The 23,896-nt window shown below is 36.5% G+C and overlaps 1 protein-coding gene across 5 annotated transcripts in view; it reads right to left on the bottom strand.

The window, feature by feature from the left end:
• The window catches only part of arhgap32b (Rho GTPase activating protein 32b), a 111,323-nt gene that overhangs the window by 67,143 nt on the left and 20,284 nt on the right, over positions 1–23,896 (bottom strand). For all 5 annotated transcript variants that reach the window (XM_087807318.1, XM_087807321.1, XM_087807322.1 and 2 more), the window contains one exon: positions 10,530–10,804. In XM_087807318.1, the coding sequence (XP_087663444.1) occupies positions 10,530–10,618 (89 nt within the window). In that variant the 5' untranslated portion in view covers positions 10,619–10,804. The remainder of the gene's footprint in view (positions 1–10,529; positions 10,805–23,896) is intronic.

Here is a 23,896-nt window from a genome sequence, read left to right as displayed (position 1 = left end):
ATATATTAATAAATCAAGTAATTGCTGTTGAATATATATATATATATATATATATATATATATATATATATATATATACACATATATATATATATATATATACCTTGTTGTGTTTGTGTTGCAATTAAACCTCCGGCTGCTAGATGGCAGCGGTCACTAGGTCTTCTGCAGTTAAAGGAACAATAAAATCCCGCTACGACTGAGGACGAGAGGATACAGACGACTACAGATGCTTTTAAAGCTGATGTTTGGACAAATTTCGGATTCAAAACAAATTAAAGTAGTTACGACTTCAAGAGTCATGTGGTCTGTAAATCCCGCAACACCAGAGTCAAGTACTCGACAATACTACAAATAGTATTGCTCCATTATAACACACAGCACTCAGAATGATGGCAAATCAAAGCCACTGAACTCTCTGTAAAATAACCAGAATTTTTACTTCCTCTCCCTGATAAACGTGCAATACACACACACACACACACACACACACACACACACACACACACACACACACACACACACACACACACACACACACACACACACACACACACACACACACACACACACACACACACACACACACACACACACACACACACACACACATATATATATATATAAAGGTACTGTATATATGCATCTGTATATTTTTATATTTTTTAACATTTCAATATTTAATAATTCTGTACAGATTGATATCTATATTTAAGTTTGTGTTTTCTGTTTCCTAAAACTTACTCCAATGTGCCTGGACTGTCTGTTTAAGTACAAATGGCAAATAAAAACCTTTAGCCTTGAATATACTTTGACAAAAACTACTGTCCGTCATGGATGATGACATCATCCTCTGAACACTGTCATCAGTGAACAGAGAAGCACGAATGTTCCTCCCATGATGCAACACTAATAGACTCAGGGACTCATTCATTCCTCGTGATATTAGGTTGTTTAATTCTAAGTTTGTGGGCAGGAGTGGAGTCAAAAGATGATTTTCCATGTTAATCTTTGTATCATTTTTCTTTATCTTCATCTTTAGATTGTTTCATCTTGCACATCCAATCTATAAAATGTGTAATATTTGTATTTAAAATCATGAAAAAAAGCAGCTGGGTGACGCAACAGAATCTAATCTCCCTTTGGATTTCAGAGTACCTCCTGTTCAGTCTCTGTTGTAGTTTTTGTCATTCTGACAGGTGGAGTTCTACTCCCGTCAGTCCAGAGGGCAAATACAGCAGAAGGGTGATATAAAAAAACAACTCAAGTGCCCAAAGGAAAGAAACAGAAACAAAAATGTGTGTTTGCTCAAATGATTATTTCATGAGCAATAACACGATTCTACTGGCAATTCCCAGGACTCTGATGTGCTCCGGCAGAAGAAGAAGAAGAAAAAAAAGGACTGTTGTGTAGTTCCATAAACGGCTTTAGCCAAAATGAGAATCTGTTATTTCAGGCAAGAAGAAATAATGTGTGAGCCACTTCTTGTTGTTCCCTCAACGTCAGATGGGATTTGTTTCTTTATAGCCCTGCAGGGCGAACGTTTGGTCTGTGATGGCGAGCGCAGATTAATACTTTCAAACCATCGGGAAAGAAAAAGGAGGAAATGATGATGTCTGTTCGCTATCGCCTCCGATCCGTCAATTGTAATCGCCGCCACGATAGATGCCGAAAAGTACATCTGTTTAGTAGAAGTGAGGCCTGCTTGAACAGAGCATTGTTTGGAGCAGGGGCAGGGAATTAAACTCCCTCTGGGGCCACAGGACAAATAAAGAATTGAATATGATGGTGCAGAACATTAATAATTAAATAACATTTAATTAAAGTTGATTCTAATAATAACTGTATTTAAATGTATATATTTTTAAATTATTTAAAGAGTCTAAAGAAAAAAACATTTAATTTATTTACCACTTAAATGCAAAAGAAAAATGTGCTTGATGGATCTACTGAATCCTTTAAGAAACATCTTAAGACGTTTCTATTTGTTCAGGCTTTTCCTTGATTTTCTGGAACTCCTGTTGTGTTCTCAGTTTTATATTTAAAATATATACTTTATTGAATATTGTTTTGATTGTTTAAGCGCTTTGTGACCCTGGTCTGGAAAAGCGCTATACAAATAAAAATTACTTACTTACTTATCATGCCATTAAGATATTTTAAATAAATATTAGATCAAGGTACTGTATATATATTTTATAATATTTATACAATTTAAAAAAAAAATGAAATAAAAGCACTAAAAACAAGAACAATGCCCATAAAATGACAAATAAAAAGTAGGAAAAAGGAGAAAAAAAGGGTCTTAAAACTAAGATCTTTAAAAGGTTAGATACATTTTTTACTTACAAAACATATGAAAATGCATGAATAAAGTATTCAAAAGTTGCAGACAAAAAGTAAAAAGTGCAAGTCAAGAGTAAGGGAGATAAATGTTTGCAATGGTATGTGTTTATTTCATTGTAGTGATGCATTTATTTCATTGTTTTTACAAGTATGTATGGATGTTTGTAGGGATGGATGCGTTATTGCTGCTGGACAAAAGAATTTCTCCTCCGGGGTATCAGTAAAATATCCATCCATCCATTCATCTATTTCTAAATAGTCAGTTTTATAGAATTATTTTGACCTCATCGATTAAAACACAGGACCCTCTGTGTCCCAGGTCTTATTTGGAGTGTCTAGTAGGTCAGGTAGGACGTTTTTATGTATAATAACTTAGGCTTTTATTCCCGATAATAAAGTATAAATTGTTTGTTTTTTCAAGTTTTGCATCTCAGATTAAAAAAAAAAAAAGTCACTCTTGACCAGTAATGCCGACAAACTTTCAATACATTCATCCTTGAAACTTCACTCTCAATAAAAAAACATTAAAAAAAGGCTCAAACTCAGCAGCAGCTTAATTCTATACTATTATCTCAGACACTGGTTGTCAGTTTAAACTCACAGTGATGAGATAAAGTATGAAGCTAGCATTAAAAAAAAAAAGAAAAGTCCTGGCAGACACTAAATGACTGACATCCTTTCACCACAATGACCCTAATGACATGTTTTAAGCACCACTTAGCAGCGAAGGATGGAAGACCGGGAGGCAGTCTGGAACACTTCAGGACACTGGTCAATCACCTTCTCTGTTCTCAAGTGTGATGCTTCCTCAGCATTCCTCAGCGAGGAGGCACGGCAAGAGAAAAGGCCACTTCCTTGCAACACAACTCCAAATCCCCAGAGGAAATGTAGTGGCAAACCCAAAACTTTTGAATTTTTACAAGTATATTTGATACAGAGAGCGCTAATATTTCACAAGATATTGTTAATATGTATCAATAAATGACTGTCTGGGGTTACACTGATTGTTTTGTTTTTGGTCTTATTTGTCCGCAAAGTAGTGATGTTTATGAGTAAAGAAGCTTCATGATACAGTGTCATGTTGTTTACAGGTCAGTAGGTGGCGCCATCAGTTTAAAAATTATGTGATTTTTCATTAGAATAGTTGTTCAAAACACCCTTAGTATTAGTGCCAATAGGCTCATTCTCTTATTCTCATTCCACGTATGTTTTTTTTAACTAAATAAAAAAGTAAAAAAGTTACAACTTTTTAAAAGTCACAAGTGCGCCTTCTCTTAGCTCTTTGTAGCTTCCGCGTCATTTTCGGAAATATGTTACAATAGATATAAAACGCTAGCACCCTGCAAGTTGATGCAAACATGTTAAAGGTATTATAAGATATTATAAAACTAAATATAGGGCTTTGTATTTTTCATTTAATATTTTTTGCGGTTAAGTATCTTGTAAAAATCCCTGGGCAACGCCAGGTACCTTAGCTAGTACCTTTTACTTGCCGACATACAACAAAAATGGGTATCTGTAATTTTTAGAACAAGGGCTCATCACTCGTGAAATGCAGTGAGCAGCAAAGTGTGTAAAGAGTTTATGGAAAGTCATCTATTAGAGTATTTAAATAGAGAAAAGTTAAATTTTAAAGATTTGCTTTGGATAAATTATGACTATTTATTCTGATGAAAACCAGGTCAACCACCACCTAAATCTTCTTAAGTAAATCTTATTTGACGATGGTTAAAAAAAGTGAATAAAATAGGGAGTTAAGTAGTTACTTCAGCTCAGGTTCTTCTTTGCAGACGACATATTCCTGTTGGCTTCATCAGAACATGTCGGTTCTTGCTAGAGCCGTTTAGGACTGATGGATGAAAAGAACACCTCTAAATTCTGGGCTTAGGTTCTAGGTTGGAATAAGATCTAAATCTTTTATTTGGGTCAGGGGTGAGATCCAGCCCCAAGTGGAGGAGTGAAGTATCTTGGGGGTTTGTTCCCCGTTGCCCCTGCGACCTGACCCCAGACAAAGTGGGAAAAGGTCCCTAAGTGGGGTTAGTGTAGGCATTTTAACCATCTTACTTTGAAAAGATATAAAACTTTAACTGCAAGAATATTCTGGTCACTAATCCTAAAATGGACTAAATGATGACTCGTCTCAAAGTATTGTTGACAAAACTTGAGGCGTGGGACTATGAAGGTGCTTTATTGACAAGTTATTTTGTGTTCAAGGTCTAAAAAAGTTGTCCATATAATCCAGTCTGCCAAAAGTGGGAGACAAATATCACTGTACACCAAGTTGTACGTGTTGTGACCAACACTCAAAATCCATCGGTCCAAGCTTTACTTTAATCATTTAAAAAATACTCTTAAATCATTGAGTTAAAGGATTTCAAAGTGGCGATGAGGCCAATGTAATGGAGAGAAATTAGTTTGTTGTTGATCGTTACTCTAATCTTACAATCAATGCAACACCAATTCAATGAGCGGTCACTAACATCTCCACCTACTTAATTCACGACCGACTGCTGCTGCAGAGAAAAGACCATTTGATTCAGGCTCTAGAAATGTTGCAGTGGCTCTGTGACATTTTGAGGCGACTGCGGTTTTCCCTCAATTAATAAAAAAACGTGGTCCCGGTTATTTCGTCAGCAGCGAGCAACATTACAATAATAAGAACCTAAAACTTTGATGATACTTTATATACACAGCGCAATAGTTTCAGGAACAGGATGTTGTTGTTAATCATGGGCGTCAAACTCAATCTGACAAGGAGACAAAATCGTTGTAAAGTCTGGTGGTCCGGACAAAGATGTTCATTCACCAAACTGTCTTTAACGGGAAGTACGATATTGTCCTCTAGTAGAAGAACTCACATTTCTCCGATCCTTAAAACTCTTCACTGGCTTCCAGTTTCTTTCAGGATCAACTTCAAAATTCTGGTTCTTACTTTCAGATCGAATCATGATCAGACTCCTCCTTGTGATCTGATCCAGCCTTACACCCCAGCTCAGGCTCTGAGGTCCGAGGATCAGAATCTACTGATGGTTCCTGAACACGGTTCAGGACCAGAGGAGAGAAATCCTTCCAGGCTGTTGCTCCTAAGCTTTGGAAAAATCTTCCTCTCTCTTTGCGCTTGATGGATCTACTGACTCCTTCAAGAAACATCTTAAGACATTTTTATTTGTTCAGGCTTTTCCTTGATTTTCTGGAACTCCTGTGTTTGTCTCAGTGTTATCTTGACCTTTTAAGGATATATTTTATTGATTATTGTTTTGATTGTTTAAGCGCTTCGTGACCCTGGTCTGGAAAAGCGCTCTATAAATATAAATTACTAACTTACTTCATTACATATTTATTAAAATATAATCTGTTCTTGTTCACACATGGAACTTCATTCAACTTTTTCTTTCTGCGACGTTGACTTCCTGCTTTATTCAAGCGGAAAAAAAGCTTCTGATGTTTCTTTTTCTTCTGCCGTTTAGAAGATTGGACCGATTATGATTGTATCCATAAAAAAAAAAAAAGCCAACAGGAGCATCGTAAAAAATCCACCCTCGGAGATATTTAATTTCATCTCTTTGCAAATTTGATCTCGTCTGAAGTGCAACTTAGTGAAGTCACCACTTGTTTTTATCAAGCTCTGCTTCCCGTCTTCGATCCCGTTCTCCAAAATGGAGGTTCAAACAAACGGTCCGACAAAAAGTGTCGCCCAGCTGCTGACCAAAGTCAAACGAATCCTCTACTTTGAATACAAGAAAAGTCGACATCCATGGCGTCATCGCTGCAAACTTCCAATCTTCTGCCGGATTGCAGAGGTTGCAGAAACCCTAGCGACAAGATCCAACGGCAACTCTGGGGAACAAAGATGATTTCACACCTCCACATGTAAATGTCGAGCGACGGCAGATGTCATTACGGTGAATCGAATTACTTTCCATTCTCGCGCCGCAGATTCGATTGTTAACCAGCAGATTCTGCTGAAAGGCTCATTGGTTATCCAGAGATTTTATTTTAGTTCTGCTCACAAGGACGGGGGGATTTAAGGACACTTGATGTATCAGATTGGTTGGAACTGGTTTTTACAATAGGGAAATGTACCTTTATGTACCTGCCGTCCATTTCGAGACACCTGGAATGTGTTACAATTTTCGTCTATCAAGTGTCTGTATATCAATGTATATTTAAAAAAACAGTTATGGTAATTATGAGTCTGATTGTGATAGTATTTTATATTCTTTGAGGCTCAATATAGCTTGATTTTCTCAGTGTTTGTCCTCCTTTATCAAACATTTACCAAGCAAATAACTTTCCTTCAACATTATTTGTTATCGGGAGTCTCTGTGTAATTGTTGACATTGATAAACTCTGTTCCTTATCTTAAACTCCAGCTTCCCCGGCAACCCAACCCCAGATAAGTAGAGATTTTAAAAGATTTGATAAACAAGATAAAGATAGGTAGTACTCCAAATATTGAGTATTTACTTCTCAGATATCTTTACACAAATAGTTTCCAAAGACTGTGGTAATACTTTGTACAATAAGAGCTTCAATAAATGCTTCGATAAAGCTGGGTTTATACAGCCAACAAGCAGATGTTTTTATATATATAAAATTTCTTTATTTCAACAGTGCCACACGACAAATGTGTTAGGAAATGAACAGGCTTAAAAAAAAACTAGATAAACAAAAGGACAAAAACTGTCTCATTGCATTCACTAATTTCCATGAACTCTTATCGCAACAAAAAGCTTTTCGGCTAAACTACACATTCATTCTGAGGATTTTTAAATTTGCAATATTTCAGAACTCAGAAGTTATCGACAAGGCGTACAAGAAGGGAAATATACTTTCATTTTTCCCTACGACGTTGTCTTGATGATGGATCTTGATGAACCTTTCATCAACACTCGCTCAACAACTTTAATTGGCGATAAAAACAAACACCAGAGCCTCCGACTGTTGATCTTTCCCGGAAATGTTATGACGCGAAGAAAAGTGTGTGTTGAAAACACTATTTGCATCAAAGTGAACTTGATGATTATCAATCCGAGTCCCACGTTCGATCGGAAGCGCGTTCGAACACGTTTCAACAAGAGTAGAAAGATGCAAGTGGCGGCACAGACGCACCTCGCTTTTTTCTACTTCACCATGAAAAATTCCTGTTTCGTTTTGACAAAACTCCTGTTTTGTTCTTACATGACTGGCATTAAATATTTTTCTGATTCTGATTCCTATAACTTGGGACTCATTTTGCATGAAAAAACTGTTGAACCAACTACTCAAAATATGCAAGATTTAAAACATCGTTTCTGGCTCTCCCTGTGTCAGAACAGTGTAACTGCAATATTGTATAATCTCTTTTGCTACATACCATACACAAATTTGTTTACACAATGAAATCAATAATCTAGTTGTGTCAGTTTGGTTTTAGCTTTCTGGTAAATAATAATAAAAAAAAAATCTTCCAGGACTTTAGAATACTTTCTCACACACATTGTTGTACATCAGTTTTACTATAAAGCGTTAAAATGTAATGTATTGTTGCTTTTAACTGACTTGGTTTATTTGGCATTCTTTGAATGAGGCAATTGATTTCACTCTCCTTTATGTCGCAGAATATTTTCTCTCATTTATATTTACATTCTACAAGTGTATCTGGACGATTACTTGAAAGAACAAACAAAAATACATTAGTATGAATCTGAATGTCTATCTTTACCGATTTGTCATTTAAACATTCATGAATGTAGCTGGAAATCTTTGTGCCTTGAGCAGGTCTTTGCCTCAAGATAGTTGCTATGGTGCCACGTTTTGATAACATCTGCAGTTTAGGGTTACCAAACTCAAACGCTTACGATCCATCTGTACGTACAATCCTTCTATTGTGTAGTACTGCGTATTTTAGGGTTACTCAATCAACACAATTCATCAAGTATGTAATCTTCTTGCACTCCACAACTGTCACATGGATGGAAACATCCTTCTGCAATCTGCCACTTTTTTCCCTCCACTTCGCCGTCAGCGCCGAACATGGAGCCGCCGTCTACTATATGCTTTGCTTCTGCTGCCATGGTAACCCCGGTGCAGGATTTAGACCCAGTTTAGGATTGGAGGGACAGGTGGAGAGGGTTGAGCCGTTGCTACTGTAATCCCCCCTCCCTCCATTTCTCTAAAAACAACAAAAATAAATGAAAGTAAAAGCCCTGCTTATGAGATGATTTATTTCATGGCATCCCCCTCCGCCCACCACCACCCCCCCCACCTTCGTGCTGCAACATAACCGGTCAGCAGAACTCGAGGTTGTCATTTTAAGGATGTATTTTTTGAGAAATCCGACAGTACAAGGAGAGACAGGAACAGTAAGTCGTGGCTGGAGAGGAATGACTCACTGGAGAAGCATTGATTCAAGATCGTATCCGTCCAGGGACACCCCCCCGAGAAACGAGACCCCCTCGCACCCACCGAGAAGACATGGCAAAAGCAAATAGGAAAAGAGCTTACAGTGCATGGGAAAATAAGAGACAAGATAAATGGGTGTTTGTTGTGTGCGCAGATAACACCTGCATGTGTGACAGCAGTGTTTGCCCAAAAACACCACCAGTCGAGCGTGTCCCTCGAGCTGGACCCACTTCTTTTTTATGCCTTTTTTTGGGTGAATATTTGCGCAGTGTCATCACCGGGGGGGGGTGTGTTGGCAAGAACACGTTGATACGTATCACGGTACTGGCTCAGTTACTTTACTCAGGTTTACAGACCACATGACTCTTAAAGAAGTTGCTTTGTTTGTTTTAAAACCAAAATATGTCCAAACATCAGCTTTAAAAGCTGCTCGAGACGACTGTATCCTCTCGTCCTCAGTCGTCCTTGCATTCATTTGTTCCTTTAGCTGCAAAGGACGTAACGACTGCTGCCCTCTAGCGGCTCTGGGTTTAGATGCGATACAAAAATGCTATGAATATTTCCATGTTAATCGAATAAGAGTTTAAAATGGTGAACACATTAACTAACATATTAATGAACTACTTATTTATGTCTATTAACAGCAAATTAGTCACATAGTAAAATATTGAATTTAAAAAGCTTAAAATGTTGTAATATTGAATCTAAAAGGCTACGAATTTAAAAAATATTAAATTAATTGAAATTAAATTATAACAAATTCAACCTTTCAGTATTCTAATGGCACCGATATACTTCCATACGTATGAACCATCATAAAGTACTAGCTAACACCTTGGTCATCGGGACTACATCTCAATTACTAATTATTACCGGAAATAAAGAAGTAGTTAAAAATTAAACTAACCCACTTCTGTCCATTTACCACTTATTAAGTGTAAATAAAATGCTAAAGGTAATTCACTATTAATAATACTCTCTTTAGTCTCTTTTAAGGTGAAAACGCACAACTATAATAGTATTAATAATATTTAATTAATTGAAAAATAAATATTTGATATTGCGAATGTGTTCCCTATTATAAAGTGGCAGCATATTCATACTTAAATCACAAGTTTCAAACTGAACAGTATTTTTCTAGTGGGGAAAACCCGTGTTAGTAATAACTGTGCGTATTGTCGTACTTATTTTGGAGTAACTATAATGCCACAAATACGTGTACGTTTTCCCTTTCTTCCCCCCCCCCCCCCCCCATCAATACGTCATCGTAAAAACATATATATTTAAATTAAATGAACATTAAATAAGAGAGAATGTGGCTGCACAGATGCGAGCGACGACATTCAACCTCCACACATTGCAGAGAAAAACCTGAATGAGGGTCTTCTCAATTCTCAATGGTGACTTGTATTGATGGCTGTCATCCACTTGTTTTGGGTTGCGGGTGGGCGTCAGAGTGGTGGTGGTGAGGGGTGGGTGTGTGTGTGCGGTGGTGACTGTGCAAACAATCTATCAAGCTAGCGATAGCACGAGAGCATGTCCACTAAACCCCCCCCCATATCGTCGCAACTACCACCCCCTAGTTTACTGCATAACCTGGTGTCATTTCTCCTTGAAGTAACACACACACATCCTCCATCAGCGACACACACACCGAGGGAAACACTTGTGGGAGAAAAAAAAAAAACTGTCGACACCGAAAACGTTACATTTCCACTCGCATGGAAGTACCGACCAACTAGTAAAAGGTGCGGCTCCTCCTCCTCCGACCCTCGACACGATGACATCACGGTTCTTACCTGTCTAGGATGTCATGGCTGGACGTGGCTCCCAGCAGTCCCAGTGCCGAGCTCCCCACCGCTGCGGCAGCCCCGCCGCCTGCCTCCATGATACTGACTCACTGCAACGTGCAGCCTGCCAGAAGAGCCGGGAGGGGGAGGGAGAGGGGGGAGTCGAGGGAGGGAGGGAAGGAAGGGAGGATGTGTGGAGGTAGAGAGAAAAAAGAGAGATAAAAGGAATCACATTTGAGAGGGAGGATGACGAGGGAAAAGCCGGTGGAATAATGAGAGGAAGACTATATGAAGATGGGGAGGATGGGGGGGGAGGATGGGGTGAGGAAAAAAAAAAAGGGGGGAGACGGGAGAATCATTAATTGTGTGCAGAGAGGGGTTGGGGATCAGAGCAGGATTGTACTGGGGTGGGTTCACACGTGGAGCTGCTGGCACACACACATTCCAGTGTGAATCAACAGTGAAATACCGACGGGTCGGTGTCGACGACCCCCCCCCTCGCTCGGACCCCGACGTGGTCTGGGATTCAAACCCACGTACGCAAGAAAAACTAAATCTACTATATTAAAAAATAAGTGACTTGTTTTTAAGTACGATTTATTCGTTTTTGTTTGTAGTTAAACGGGAAACCCTACAGTTGTATGTCGCCACTCTCTTGAGAAAATCTGACAATGAAATAAAACTTAAAAAGAAACGTGTTTTGTTTATTTTAAAACAGAGCTGTCAAAACTTTTTTTTTTTCAAGAGGGCCACATTCAAATTAAAAAATGAGTGACACAAACGGTTGTTAGAATCAGAATTCCAATAATCAAGCGTCTTTATCTTCACCAAGTTCAACAGAAAATAGAACTTTATCGTAAATGTACAGTCAAATGTCTCCAGTATCTATAAATATGTTTGTTCATCAGTTATTGACTAAATTAGTTGTTTAATTCAGTGTTTCAAATATTAAGCGTCTTATTTTCCGCCAGTTCAACACAATATATATATATATTTTCATTATTTTATTTTTCTTAATATCTTTATTAGTCGTCGACAAAATAAATTGGAAGGTAACGCATACATTACAGGTACAAAGGTCAGAAACACTCATAATCACCAAAACCACTAAATAAATAAATGTTGAATTGCTGGGATCTGTTCTTACCTTAATCAACTATAGTCTTACTTCAACTGTAAAGTGTCTTGAGATAACTTTGTTATAAGACACTTATATTTAAATAAAATTGAATTGAATTGCAAAAAATAATAATAATATTAAATAAATGAGAGGTTTTTGACATTAAAATATGAGATTCACAGAGTAATTTGCAGAACAAGAATCCTATAAATATATATAATTAAAAAGAAATCAGAATTATGTATACATTTGCAATTACAATATTTATATATATAAGCATGATCAATTAAATAGAAACAGACACTTAAAAATAAATCAATGAGTGAACAACTTCAGTATTTCTTTACATTCTCGGTTGAAATAATACTTTTAAATGCCGCATTAAATCTACTTAACGGCTGCAAATGGCTGTTACCTCAAACTGTAGAGTGGTTGGTTTGTGGCTAAGAAGTTACATGTTTTATACATAAACAGCATCAGAAACAGCTTAAAGTTTAATTAATTTTAAATACTTTTAATTAAAATGTTATGTTATAATACCATTTTTAAATTATGCTACATTTCCTACCACCAAAACACATTTAATAAACTCCCTTAATATACATTTTATTCTTAAAATAGTTGCATCTTCAGGAGGTTAAAGTAAAGATGGTTGACCGATAACTCGTTCAGGTTTAGTACTAGTATAATCTTAATCTAAAGGCTTGACCAGTACTTTCACAGAGCGACAGACGGTCTCTGTTTATTAGAACATATTTCTATAAAAATCAGTACATTCAGGCGTAAAGAATCTGACCTCGTTCATCACACTCTGTGAAAGTGTCTGAACATGTTTTGTCAGGAGCGAGAGAAGACGAGGTCGGCGGCGCTGGTCACGAGCCGACGCCGTCTTCTCTCTCACAAAAAAGCCGCCGAATCAACATTGTGGCGCAACAATCACAGCGGACCCACATCCTTTTTGGTTTTGCTGCCACAACACGCCGGCACGACAACCTCCCGTCAAAATGTGTGGCGTCAGCGGATGGAAATAGACGCCGCGGACCAGAGAGTCCGAAACACAATGTCACGCAGACTCTTTACAACGTCCTCCTGCCCGGATGCCAGTCGTGGAGGTTCACAGGCAGAAGGTGGCGTGGGAGGAGAGAATCCTCACAGGTTACTGTCAAGCTACCGGCTGTACATCTGGGGGCGATGTATATACATGCATATGTAATCCTCAGAGCTCCAGATACACAACGACTTATACATTATTTAAGGCTCTCTGACCATAATATGAATCGTTTTCTTTTACCTTAAAACGCCATTTTTGTGTCTTATCGGATTACCACAGTTTTATAAATGTGTTGACAAAACTACAGTTGAAGTACAGCAACTAGATGTACTCTTGGCTGTGGCTATTTGAACTGCAGGCAAATCAAAAATACGCTTTGCATAATATTTTGACTAGAAGGAATCAGGAAGATGAGTTTTGCGTTAAATTGTAAATAATCCTGACCAATATTTTTTAAAAGACAAGGAAACTAACATAATATTAGGGTTGTAAGAAAATATCGATATGACGATATATAGAACAATGTTTTTATTCCCGATACTGTATCGATATATCCGAAAGCACTGCATCGATATTTAAAAATATATATACATTTATACACATGCATAAATAACATTTTATTTTAAGTTATTATATGGTTTATATTTCAATAGTTTGTTTCTAAAAGACAATCATTCTATGTTGTTTTTTTGTACAATTAACCCATAAATATTTAAGGTAATAAAGCTTTACCTTATCTTACCTTAAATATTTATGGCGTTTATTCATTTGTGTAGTGCAATTAAACCTCCTGCCACTAGTTGGCAACATTCGTCATTTCCTCTGTGCCAAAGTAACAACTAAACCGGTGAAATGGCAGCGATTTGTGAAAAATTAAAGGATACACCAGAGTTAAGAAGCTTTTAAAGCTGATTTTTGGACTCATGTTAGCTTTAAAACAGAGTTTAAAGCTAAACGCTGATAGATACTGGATATTGCTCCAGGTTGTGCATCAATGTAAGTTTACATTTTTGTTAATATTTTGAGAAGCACTTTCCTACAAGCACTTTCACATTTGATGAGAGAAGGTATTTGCTCATTTCTTTGTTGTACAAGCCAGAAAAAGTGTTGTTTTTGAAAACAATATATTGTTTTTACTACAGTGTCGCAATATATCGTACCGTCACACATGTATCGTGATACTTAGAGTATTGCCAGATTCTTGCTTTCATTTTCTGATATGAGAAAATGCTTTAAGAAATTTATTGCACCTTATATCTTCCCACAAAAAGGCACATGAACTTTGCTAGCATGTGGAAAAGAGCTTTTTTTCTGCCTTGTTTTTGCAGGGTTTTTTTTACATGGTTAAACCTTATCAAAGTCGGTCACACAAAAAGTAACCGGCAACCTGTGATGCAATAGGTCGAACATTTTTGATTGAATTTTACAATTGAATTCAACAATTAACTACTAGTTGGTCCGAAAAAAACCCATCTCCTGCTGTGGTGGAGAAATCAAGCCCCTCTGTGCACCAATCAGAACGATGCACAAAACCTTGAGAGAAACTAATCTTTTTGAATTAGTTTTTAATTGGTCATGACGATATTAATTCACCCATAATACCTTTCAATGTTGATTTATTAATTCAGTTTCACCAGGAAAACAGTAACTCGAGGCAAATTAATGATACTGCTACTTTTTTTGTGGGGGATTGAAAAATATGTCAATATGTACTTGTTTTACACACTAGTAAAAACCTGCTCTAGATTGTTATCTCCCCTCGAGGTAAGACATGTTGCGAAAGAAAATATTTGAATTATTACTCATCACGATTGATAAAGAGCAGTTACAAATTAATTCTTTTAGACTATTCCCTTTCTTTAAGGTTGGAGCTGGATTATAAAGTTGGTAACAATCTAAAATATACCTTTATTTCTTGACTTTTTTTTCCTACATCACAGGTCTGACATTGGCTATAAAGGGTCAAGTTTGTACACAGGAAGAAGGGCAGGAGGCTTAGCTTTCAACAAACACCTGACACAGCAACGAAAAGGAAAAAAAACAAAAAACAATTGTGACCTTGATGAAAGAAACCTGAAGCTCAAACACAAGAATGAGAAGCTGCTGATGTGAAGCCAGCGCGTCGTTACATTTCAATTATTTATCAACAGCAGACGCATGAGTTAGAAAGAGAATTTTTTAAGAAGGCGTAACTGAAAATACTATTAGAAACAATTGCTAAAGCAGCCGAGAATATGCAGGACGGGTTTGAGAAAGAGTCATATTTGTCAACTTAAAAAAAAAAAAAACGAGATTAAAACCAGCGTCAGTTTAAGCGTCGACACCGACTCTGGAACATTCCTGTGACCTATAAAAGCGCTCGCCTCGCCGCAGTGGGTTGCACAAGCCCCGGCGTGCGCACACAAAATAATCAATAGCGCGAGGGCAAAGTTCGCTTCCGTGACCTATTCCAGAAGAAGACGACGACGACGACGACAGCGAAGAGAGCTGTAATAGAGAACGACAAGTCACTAAACGCCGCCGCCGGATCAAACATGGGAGAATTGAACGACCCAAATGTGTTGTTCATGTGTGTGTGTGTGTGTGTGTGTGTGTGTCACGTGACATGACTCGGGGAGCAAATTAAAATCAACATTCTGGTCTGTGGTGGATGCGGGCGGTGAGCGCGAGCGCCCTCGAGGCTTGCCACCATTTCCATACCGATTCTCTGACAGATATAATCATCTACACAACTTGTTCCCGATCGTCTATTATCATTCACATCAAGTCTGGATTTAATGAGGAGAATGTGTGACAGTTTACACGTTTATGTACTTTTTATTTAGCGTAGATTTTACTACATACACTGTATTTATTTAAAATAAAATATACTGTTTAATTAAATGTAATGCATTTAATTTTTAATATTTTTTTAAATGTTATGGTAATGTCTCTTCATTTATTGTATTTAATTTTATTTATCTTTTATTTAATTCAATTTTTTTTCATTGGTTTATTCTGTAATGCCACCACAACAAATTCCTGTTTTGCGTTTACTTTATACTGGTAATACAAATTTCTGATTAAAAAGTCTAGATAATGGTCTTATTTATGGTATTTAGTAAAAGATTAAACATTAAAATGCTTGTTCATAGGGTATTCAAAATTTGCAAAAAAAAAAAAGAGAAGAAAACATTCCAGATACAAGAAACTGATTTTCTTTACCATATTAGCATTTTTTTTCTTTAATATTTGCTAGCATTTTGGTCGTTTTTGTCTTTCAAAAACTTTAAATAATAGTACCGAAAGTGACTCAAACAGTTTATCCGTGAAACTATAATTAAACACCGGATTATATTTCAGTTTCGAAGTGAATAACATTGAAAAATATTGAGTTTTCAAGCTAAAAAAACACAGATAGCAACATAATGCTAAGAGCTGTTATGATCAGATCACAAAGTAAGAGATAAAACGGCAAAACTTTAAGGTAAAACAATAAAAACATGATAGACAAAAAGACAAAATAGGGCAGCGCAGATTTATTGATCATTAGAAAGTGACGATGTATTCTTGGAAGGACCACAATCGACCTACAAGTCCAGAAAAGGGACTTGATTCTGTCACGTTCGCTTGAATTATTCAAGCAGTGAAGCGGAATCAAGTCGTTTCAGATGGCGAGACATCAGGAGACAGGAGCCCGAACAGATGGCGTATGGCAGAGTTTACTAGCATTCCTAATTACCGATGTCACTCTGTGGACATAAAAGCTCCGACGCATCACAAACGTCCTCACGGGGAACACGGGAGTCGCGTTACTGAATCAAGTTATCTGAATCGGGAGCCATTTGCAAGCAATACATCAGACGGGTTCTGTGAAAACATACCTTTTCTGAGCTCAGATACTTCCTTGATTTGTAGAGTATTAAACATTTCAACCGATTAGCAGGAAATTCCAATAATTCTCATATTAAAAGACCAGGAATATGGTTCAGACACGTCAATTGTAACCAATCATTGCCTTTCAAACCCAAGGCCCGGGGGGAGATATCTGGCCGGCCAAGTCATTTTATGTGGCCCGGCAGACATCTGGCTCAAAATCTAATTAGATTATTGTTCATGTTGAACTACAATGATATCAGTGTTTAAGATAAGATGCTGATCATTGATTATCTGTGTTAACAATCATACGGAGACTCACGACAAGAATACAAACAGATGTAGCAAGAACCAACGCACAGATAGAGCCTCGAAATTAAAGATTTGAGTTCAACCGTCCAGAACATCGAGCAAATGGCTGTCGTCACTAGTGAGAAATTTATGAATCTGACTCTAGATATGACACTGTTGTGTGTCCGGATTCAACATGACTTCCATGTGTTAAATTCCACTTTCAAAAGTTATAGTAAATTTGGGAAAAACAATATAACATTTTGACAATTCATTAATGAATTATCTTAAAACAATAGATAAATAATTAATCTCATTTGTGAATTAATTGTTTTTCTTATCACATGTATAGAAATATAATGGAATTAGTTAATAATAATTAACAATGGGCTTTAGTTTCCACTTTTTTTGCTCACTTAAAGTGATAGTTGACCCAAAATTCCTATTTTTACCCACCCTGTTTTCGACTAAGGGTTTGGATTATTTTCAGAGTAATTTGTTCCTTTTTTTTTTAGAGTTATAGGCAAAACATTTTGTTCATTTTAATGTAGCGGCTGGATCTAAGTTGTAAGACGAAGATGAAGACGACAACAACTTTCTTTCTATTACAAAAACATTTAACCTAATTCCATATATTATAAGCAGATAGCAGCTAATAGTCTGAGATCTTTTGCTACAAACAACCTTAATATTGATTTATTGGGAACAATTGTTAAAGTTGAGGTGTCAATACAAGAGGGACGTTTACGGACTCGCAGTATTTGGATGTTAAAGTGTATTTTTGGACAAAGATGAAGACGAAGACAACTGAGCTCCAGTCGCTACACTAAAATGAACAAACATTTGTGCCTATAGCTCTTAAAAGAAACTGATAACTCTGAAAATAATCCCAACCCTTAGTCGACAAGAGGACGAGTAGAAAATGAATTAAATTCGAGACTTATCGGCACATTTTCACTCTTTTAGTAAGTATAGTTGGGTGCAGAACAACGAAGGTAACCGAGTGCATCCAACCACATGTTTGACTAACTGGTGTTTTCACTCTCAATAGTCATCAACGACTGGCGAGGAGTTGGTTCTCCAGCAGCCGTGATGCTGTTGTTTGTCCGAGATAAGGCAGCAGTTCTGCTCCATTCATTCGGCGAGCAGTGGACGTATGCCAGAAGTAAATGTTCAGCCACTCCGTTAATGCTGCTTTATTTATCACCGTTCACCAGCTGTCACTCACTCGAAACATTGAAAGAGCACCTTCGGTGTGAAAGAAAGAGAGAGGAAACACTTAAGTGTTTTATCCCCCAAAGAATTTTGATAAACAATTGAAAAAAACAAAAGAAAAACCTTTTAAATGGCTTTTGTTATCATCACAATATATTATATGAAGGTGACTCACATAGTAATTAAGGTTAAGAAAAGGAATTTGTCGTTTACTCCACACTATAAATTTGTTGTTAGTATAAATAGTATTCAAGGTTTTTTACTGCGACGATACGATATATTTTTATACTGTAGATACAAATGTATTGCCCAGGTACTCGAAGAAGTATTAACCGTCTTTAAAAGCTGCCCGAGTCGACTGTATCCTCTTGTCGTCAGTTATCGTTGGGATCTCATGGGGTAAGGATTGCTTCCATCTAGAGGCCGGAAGATTAATTGCAACACAACAAATTAAGAAACATGTTGAATATTTGCATGTTAATTTTAAATAGTACATAGTAATAGGGGTGTTAGAAAAGATTTTTATGCCAAAATATATTGCAATATTCTTTTACACCTTACTGTATCGTACTTTGACAGTGTTTTCTTTTGTTGTTTTTTTTTATTTTTGTGTTACCACAGTTTTGTATTGTTTTTAGTTCAATATAATAAATGTCAAATTATTCAAACCATGTTCATTTTGGGTTACAATTAAGCTAAAGAAACAGAAATCCTGCGACGACTGTGGACGAGAGGATACAGTCGACTTCAGCAACATGTTTTGAAACCAAAAAATGGCCAAAAAAAATTTAAAAGTAGTTTGTCTTGAGTCACATGGTCTGTCAATTCTGCAACACCAAAGTCAAGTACTCGAAAATACTACAAATATACCCTTGTTCCTACAGTATTGCAATAAATCAAGATTGCCACTGTATCGCGATACGTACTGTTGTCAGATTCTTTCAAATACACAACTCTATATAGTAGTATACAAAGTATGTAATTTAGTTTTTTAGTTAATTTATTTTGCACACACTTTATTGAAATATAAATTAATAAAATAATAAAAATAAATAATAAAAAATAACGATAATAAATAAAATATATTTTTTTAAATCGATACAGTGCTCTTGAACATCGATACAGAATTCCTGGAAATAATATTGCGATAAATTGAAGTATAATTTTTTCATACCCCTACTTACAAGTGGTATCTTCTCATCCTAACCCTTGTGTTAGCTCCGGGTCAAGGTGACCCGAAGGCCCGACATAAAAAATGTGTTTCAGGTATCCCTTTTGTTGACTTCAGGAACTACAAGGAACTTGTTCGAAACATCCTTTTTTGCCCTTTAAATCCGATAAAAAAAAATCCAGTCAAATTCTCTTATGGATCGTCAACGTCACACAAACATTGAAATCTTCTCCACACGTCTTTCATTGATGACCAGAAATAATGGTTTTCTCAGCACCGGCGTAGAAGAATGAGTGACATTTTTCAATTCCACCCAACGTGTAACTCCTCAGGGCGCCCAGCTCTTTCCTCTTTTATTTAAAAAAAAGCTCTTACACAACCCGATCGTGCGGTGAATGTGCGATGTCCGACCGGGGTGACCCGCTTCAAAAAACATGGTCCATTCACACCTTTTCAAATGCTAATCAGGGCGATGACGCAATCCCAGCACCCTGGGTTGCTTTTTTTCCCCCCTCAAAGCATTCTGGGATCATTAATTTCAAGTTGAATGTCCGTGGCACACAAGTGTCTCTCCTGCTTCCCGGAGCAGATGGCGAGAAAGGGATTCAGACGGAGAGAGACACCGGTTTAATAGCAACCCCGATAAATTTAGAGTCCAGTTTTTAAACGAGAAGATCATTTCCCACAGAATCAAACATGACAGAAAAGTTAGCCCTCGATATTACAGTCCTTTATAGTCTTATAGTCAGGACACGGGTCCCTGATCTCCTAGCGGACTCGGGGCCCCGGCAGAGACCAGACACCACAGATTTGAGCTGCGATGAGCAAAGCTTTTAACTGCACGGCTTAACATCCGAATGTCACGACTCGGTCATGAAGCCGTGAAGCACATTAGTGCGGAGTCGTTGGCGAACATGTCTGGTGGCAGGAGAGCGTTACTCTGTTACTCTGTTCACACCCTTTACATTAGTGTTGCAAGAAAATCTGCTTAAATATCACAATAGTTTTTTTCCCCACGATATCTATCTTTCTTTAAACGTACATTTTATTTATTTACTTATGTTTCTTCTATTGAATATTATTTTAATTTTAATCATAGTTCTTTCATGTTTTCAATCTTAATCATGTGTATGAAATCAAATATTAATATAATAGTTCCAACATTTGTTCATCTTTGCGTTGCAATTTAACTTCCGATCGCTAGATGGCAGCAATCATTATGTCGTCCGCAACGAAAGTAAAGCAAGCTTAAGTGTGTGTGAAATAATGTTGTTTTAGTTATTTTTTATTAACATGTAAATATCAATGGCGGCAATTAATTTTTTAATGTAAAATCGCTTTACTTAAAAAATAATGAACATTCAAACAACAAAACATGTCAAAACGATTCCATTTTATTTTTCATTTATTCTAATAATAATATAAATGATTACTCAAGAGAAAAAAAGTCCCTTAAAGATGTTATTTTCAATATTCAGAGGTCACTCCCAACTGTAGCGTGTAGTCACATGTCCACTTTGTTTTTACTGTTATTAGCAATCAATGCTAACAATGCTAAGTTAGCTTCAAATTTACTAAAGAATTTGTCAAGTACTCGTGGAAAACTTCAAATAGATCCTTCACAATACGGCAGCAGTCATTGAATTCTCCGCATCTGAAAGAACAATAAATTCCTGTGAGATACTGGCGATAACTGAGGACAAGAGGATACAGTCGACTCAAGCTGCTTTTAAAGCTGATGTGTGGACATACTTTGGTTTCAAAACCAATGAAAACAGTTACGTCAAGAGTCATGGTCTGTAAATTCTGCAACACCAGAGTCAAGGACTCGACAATACTACACATAAATCCTTGTTACTCCAGTATTGTGATAAGTATCGTATCCCCAGATTCAATAACTACTTCCTATAAGCAGATCAGACTTAATGCGTTGCTCGACTTAACAACTGTATGATAAATACAGTATATAAGCGGTGTATCTTAAATCCTGCATTAGCATCACATCTGTGTGTGAACCAGACATGCTTTCATTCACGTGAGGTCATGCTGACGTTAGGGATCACTGGCTATAAGTGAGGTCATGGTGACACACCAGTGAACGTACGCCCGCCTGTACAGAAATGATGACGCAATACGACCAAAACACCCATAAACCCATTTACAATCTTCAGGAAAATAAAGAAAATCTCTAAATATCTGCTCTTAAATTAAACCCTTATGAGCTAATTTTCTTTTTATCATTACATTTGTCATAAATAAAATGTACATTTAATTGTAACAGACACTAAAATCAACAAGAAACGTAAGACAACATGTCGGCTCTCCTGGTTTTTTTCCACGACTGAATATTAGTTTCATAAACAACAGGACAGCTCTGGACGACACGTGCGTCATTTGAGAAGTTTCTCAACAGAACTTAAGGTCACATCCTTGAAGAGGCCATCTGTGTAGTCCTTAAAAAAATAAAAAATGTTATAATGCGACATGAGATGTGAGGAAAAAAAAAAGCTCAGGCACATTTCAAAGAAAATAATAAAATAAAAAGCTTCAAAAATCCATTAAAACGGCTTCTTTCTTTTCAGTACAAACCGGAAAGTATGTGCGACTGAATCGCGAAGAATCGATGTGTTCCTTTTTTTTAAATATCAATGTAGCAATCTGTCAAACAAAAGGTATTCAATAATATTCGATAATAGTCCACACAGACCTCAGTACCATACATATAAAATTATTAAATTTCTCCTTTATGGATTTAGCATTCATAACCTACAAAAATGTATTTTATTTTCAATTTGTATATTGGAAAAACTCCCTTCGAACTGTCCAACCCAACTCTGAGTCTCACTCCCTCTCAGTGAACTCAGCGCTGTAGCAGGTTTGTTTTTTATTTTTTTAAAGCATGATTTAAATGAAGTAAAAAAGGGGTTTATTTACACCTTTATACGCAGTGATGGAGGTCGTTCACCGTGATCCAGAGACCACACAAGGGATACCACAAACACATTTGTTTTCCGGTCTTCGGGTCACCTTGACCCCGAGGTAACAAGGGTTAATCCTACTAGTTGGGGAGCTACTTCATAAAATGACGAGCACAGCATAAACGAGTGATAAAAACCACTGTGGTTAGTTGGTAAAATTATACAAAATAAATTCAAATACAAGTCTGGCTGGACATGATTAAAAAACATATTTTTAGGTTCTGGTGAACTAGAGCCGAGGATTTGAAGAACTGCATTCGGGTTACCGTGGGGAACGCTAATCTCACACAGAGCAGAACATGTGACGCTGCCAGCAAAACCAGTCCCACATTAAAAATCGGAGTATTTTAAACTGAGGCTGAAATTCATTCAGACAGAGAAGTGAGTTTGATATTTTTACTTTTTTTTTGGAGCTACTATACGGTATGTTGTGTATTCGCAATGATCTTGCGAAACGATACGGATCACAATATCAGGTCAACGATACAATGTATTGCGATGTTTTGTGATACTGTAGTAACAAGGATATATTTGTAGTATTGTAATTTACAGACCACATGACTCTTGACGAAGTCGTAATTGATTTCATTGGTTTTGAAACCAAAATATGTCCAAACATCAGCTTTAAAAGCTGCTGGAGTCGGCAGTATCCTCTCATCCTCAGTCAAAACTCAACCGCCATTGATATTTACATGTTAATTAAAAAATATATATATTTCACACAAACTTAAGCATTGTTTTCCTTAATATGATATTTTTATTGTATTTTACGCACATGATCGAAATCTAAAACACAAAAGAACTATGATTTACTAAAATAAAGATTTAAAAGATTGATATTTACATGTTAATTAAAATAAATGGGAATTATTTTATTTCACACAAACTTGGAAATATAAACCGTAAAAGAACTACAATAAAAAATATTTGAAGCCAAAAATAAAAAAAGTCATTGTCATTACAAGACGTAAATTTTGTTTAAATAAAAATTTAAACAAAACAAATTAATATGTTCAAAAGACAAATATTCAAATCAAATTAAAATATTTAATTACATTTTAAATAAGAAGATCAAGAGCCGTTAAATATCAATACAGTATGATTGAGTTAACAAATAAAATAAACAAATAAAATGTTATTTAATACATAAAGTAGGATAAAAATAAAATGTGATTTGAAAGACAAATATTTAATTTCAAACATTTAATTAAATTTTAAAAAATAAAATAAAATATATATATATATATATATATATATATATATATACATAAATAATAAATAATTCGCCATATTTCTAGTTTCTGTTCGATCTGGGGCGGTTCTGCTTCAACCGGGTCGGCAGCAACATTGAGTGAGAATTTTAAAAGAATAAAAAAAAAATTAAAATACCGATACAACGTTGTGAAGAAGAATATTGCAATACTTGGCTCTAACAACATTTTCTCACAGCCCCTAGTTTACATTTGTTCGGGCCGGTTCTGCCTGGTCCGGTCCGTTGAGTGAGAAGCATGTCAAGCGTCTGCTGAGGCCACCGGTGTCGACTGCAGCTACGAGTTTCACGAATCCTTAAACTGGAGCAGTTCTGAATGGAAGTGTTGAGAAACAACACTTTCACTCCCACGTGGAGAATCTCTCGCACACTGGCACAGATGAGAGGATTTTCTTAGCGCTGTTCCATTTTCGGTCCAATCCTCT

The sequence above is a fragment of the Callionymus lyra genome, chromosome 14 (assembly GCF_982586985.1).
Source record: "Callionymus lyra chromosome 14, fCalLyr1.hap1.1, whole genome shotgun sequence".
Classification (NCBI taxonomy): domain Eukaryota; kingdom Metazoa; phylum Chordata; class Actinopteri; order Syngnathiformes; family Callionymidae; genus Callionymus; species Callionymus lyra.
This window is presented reverse-complemented; position numbering and strand designations above follow the sequence as displayed.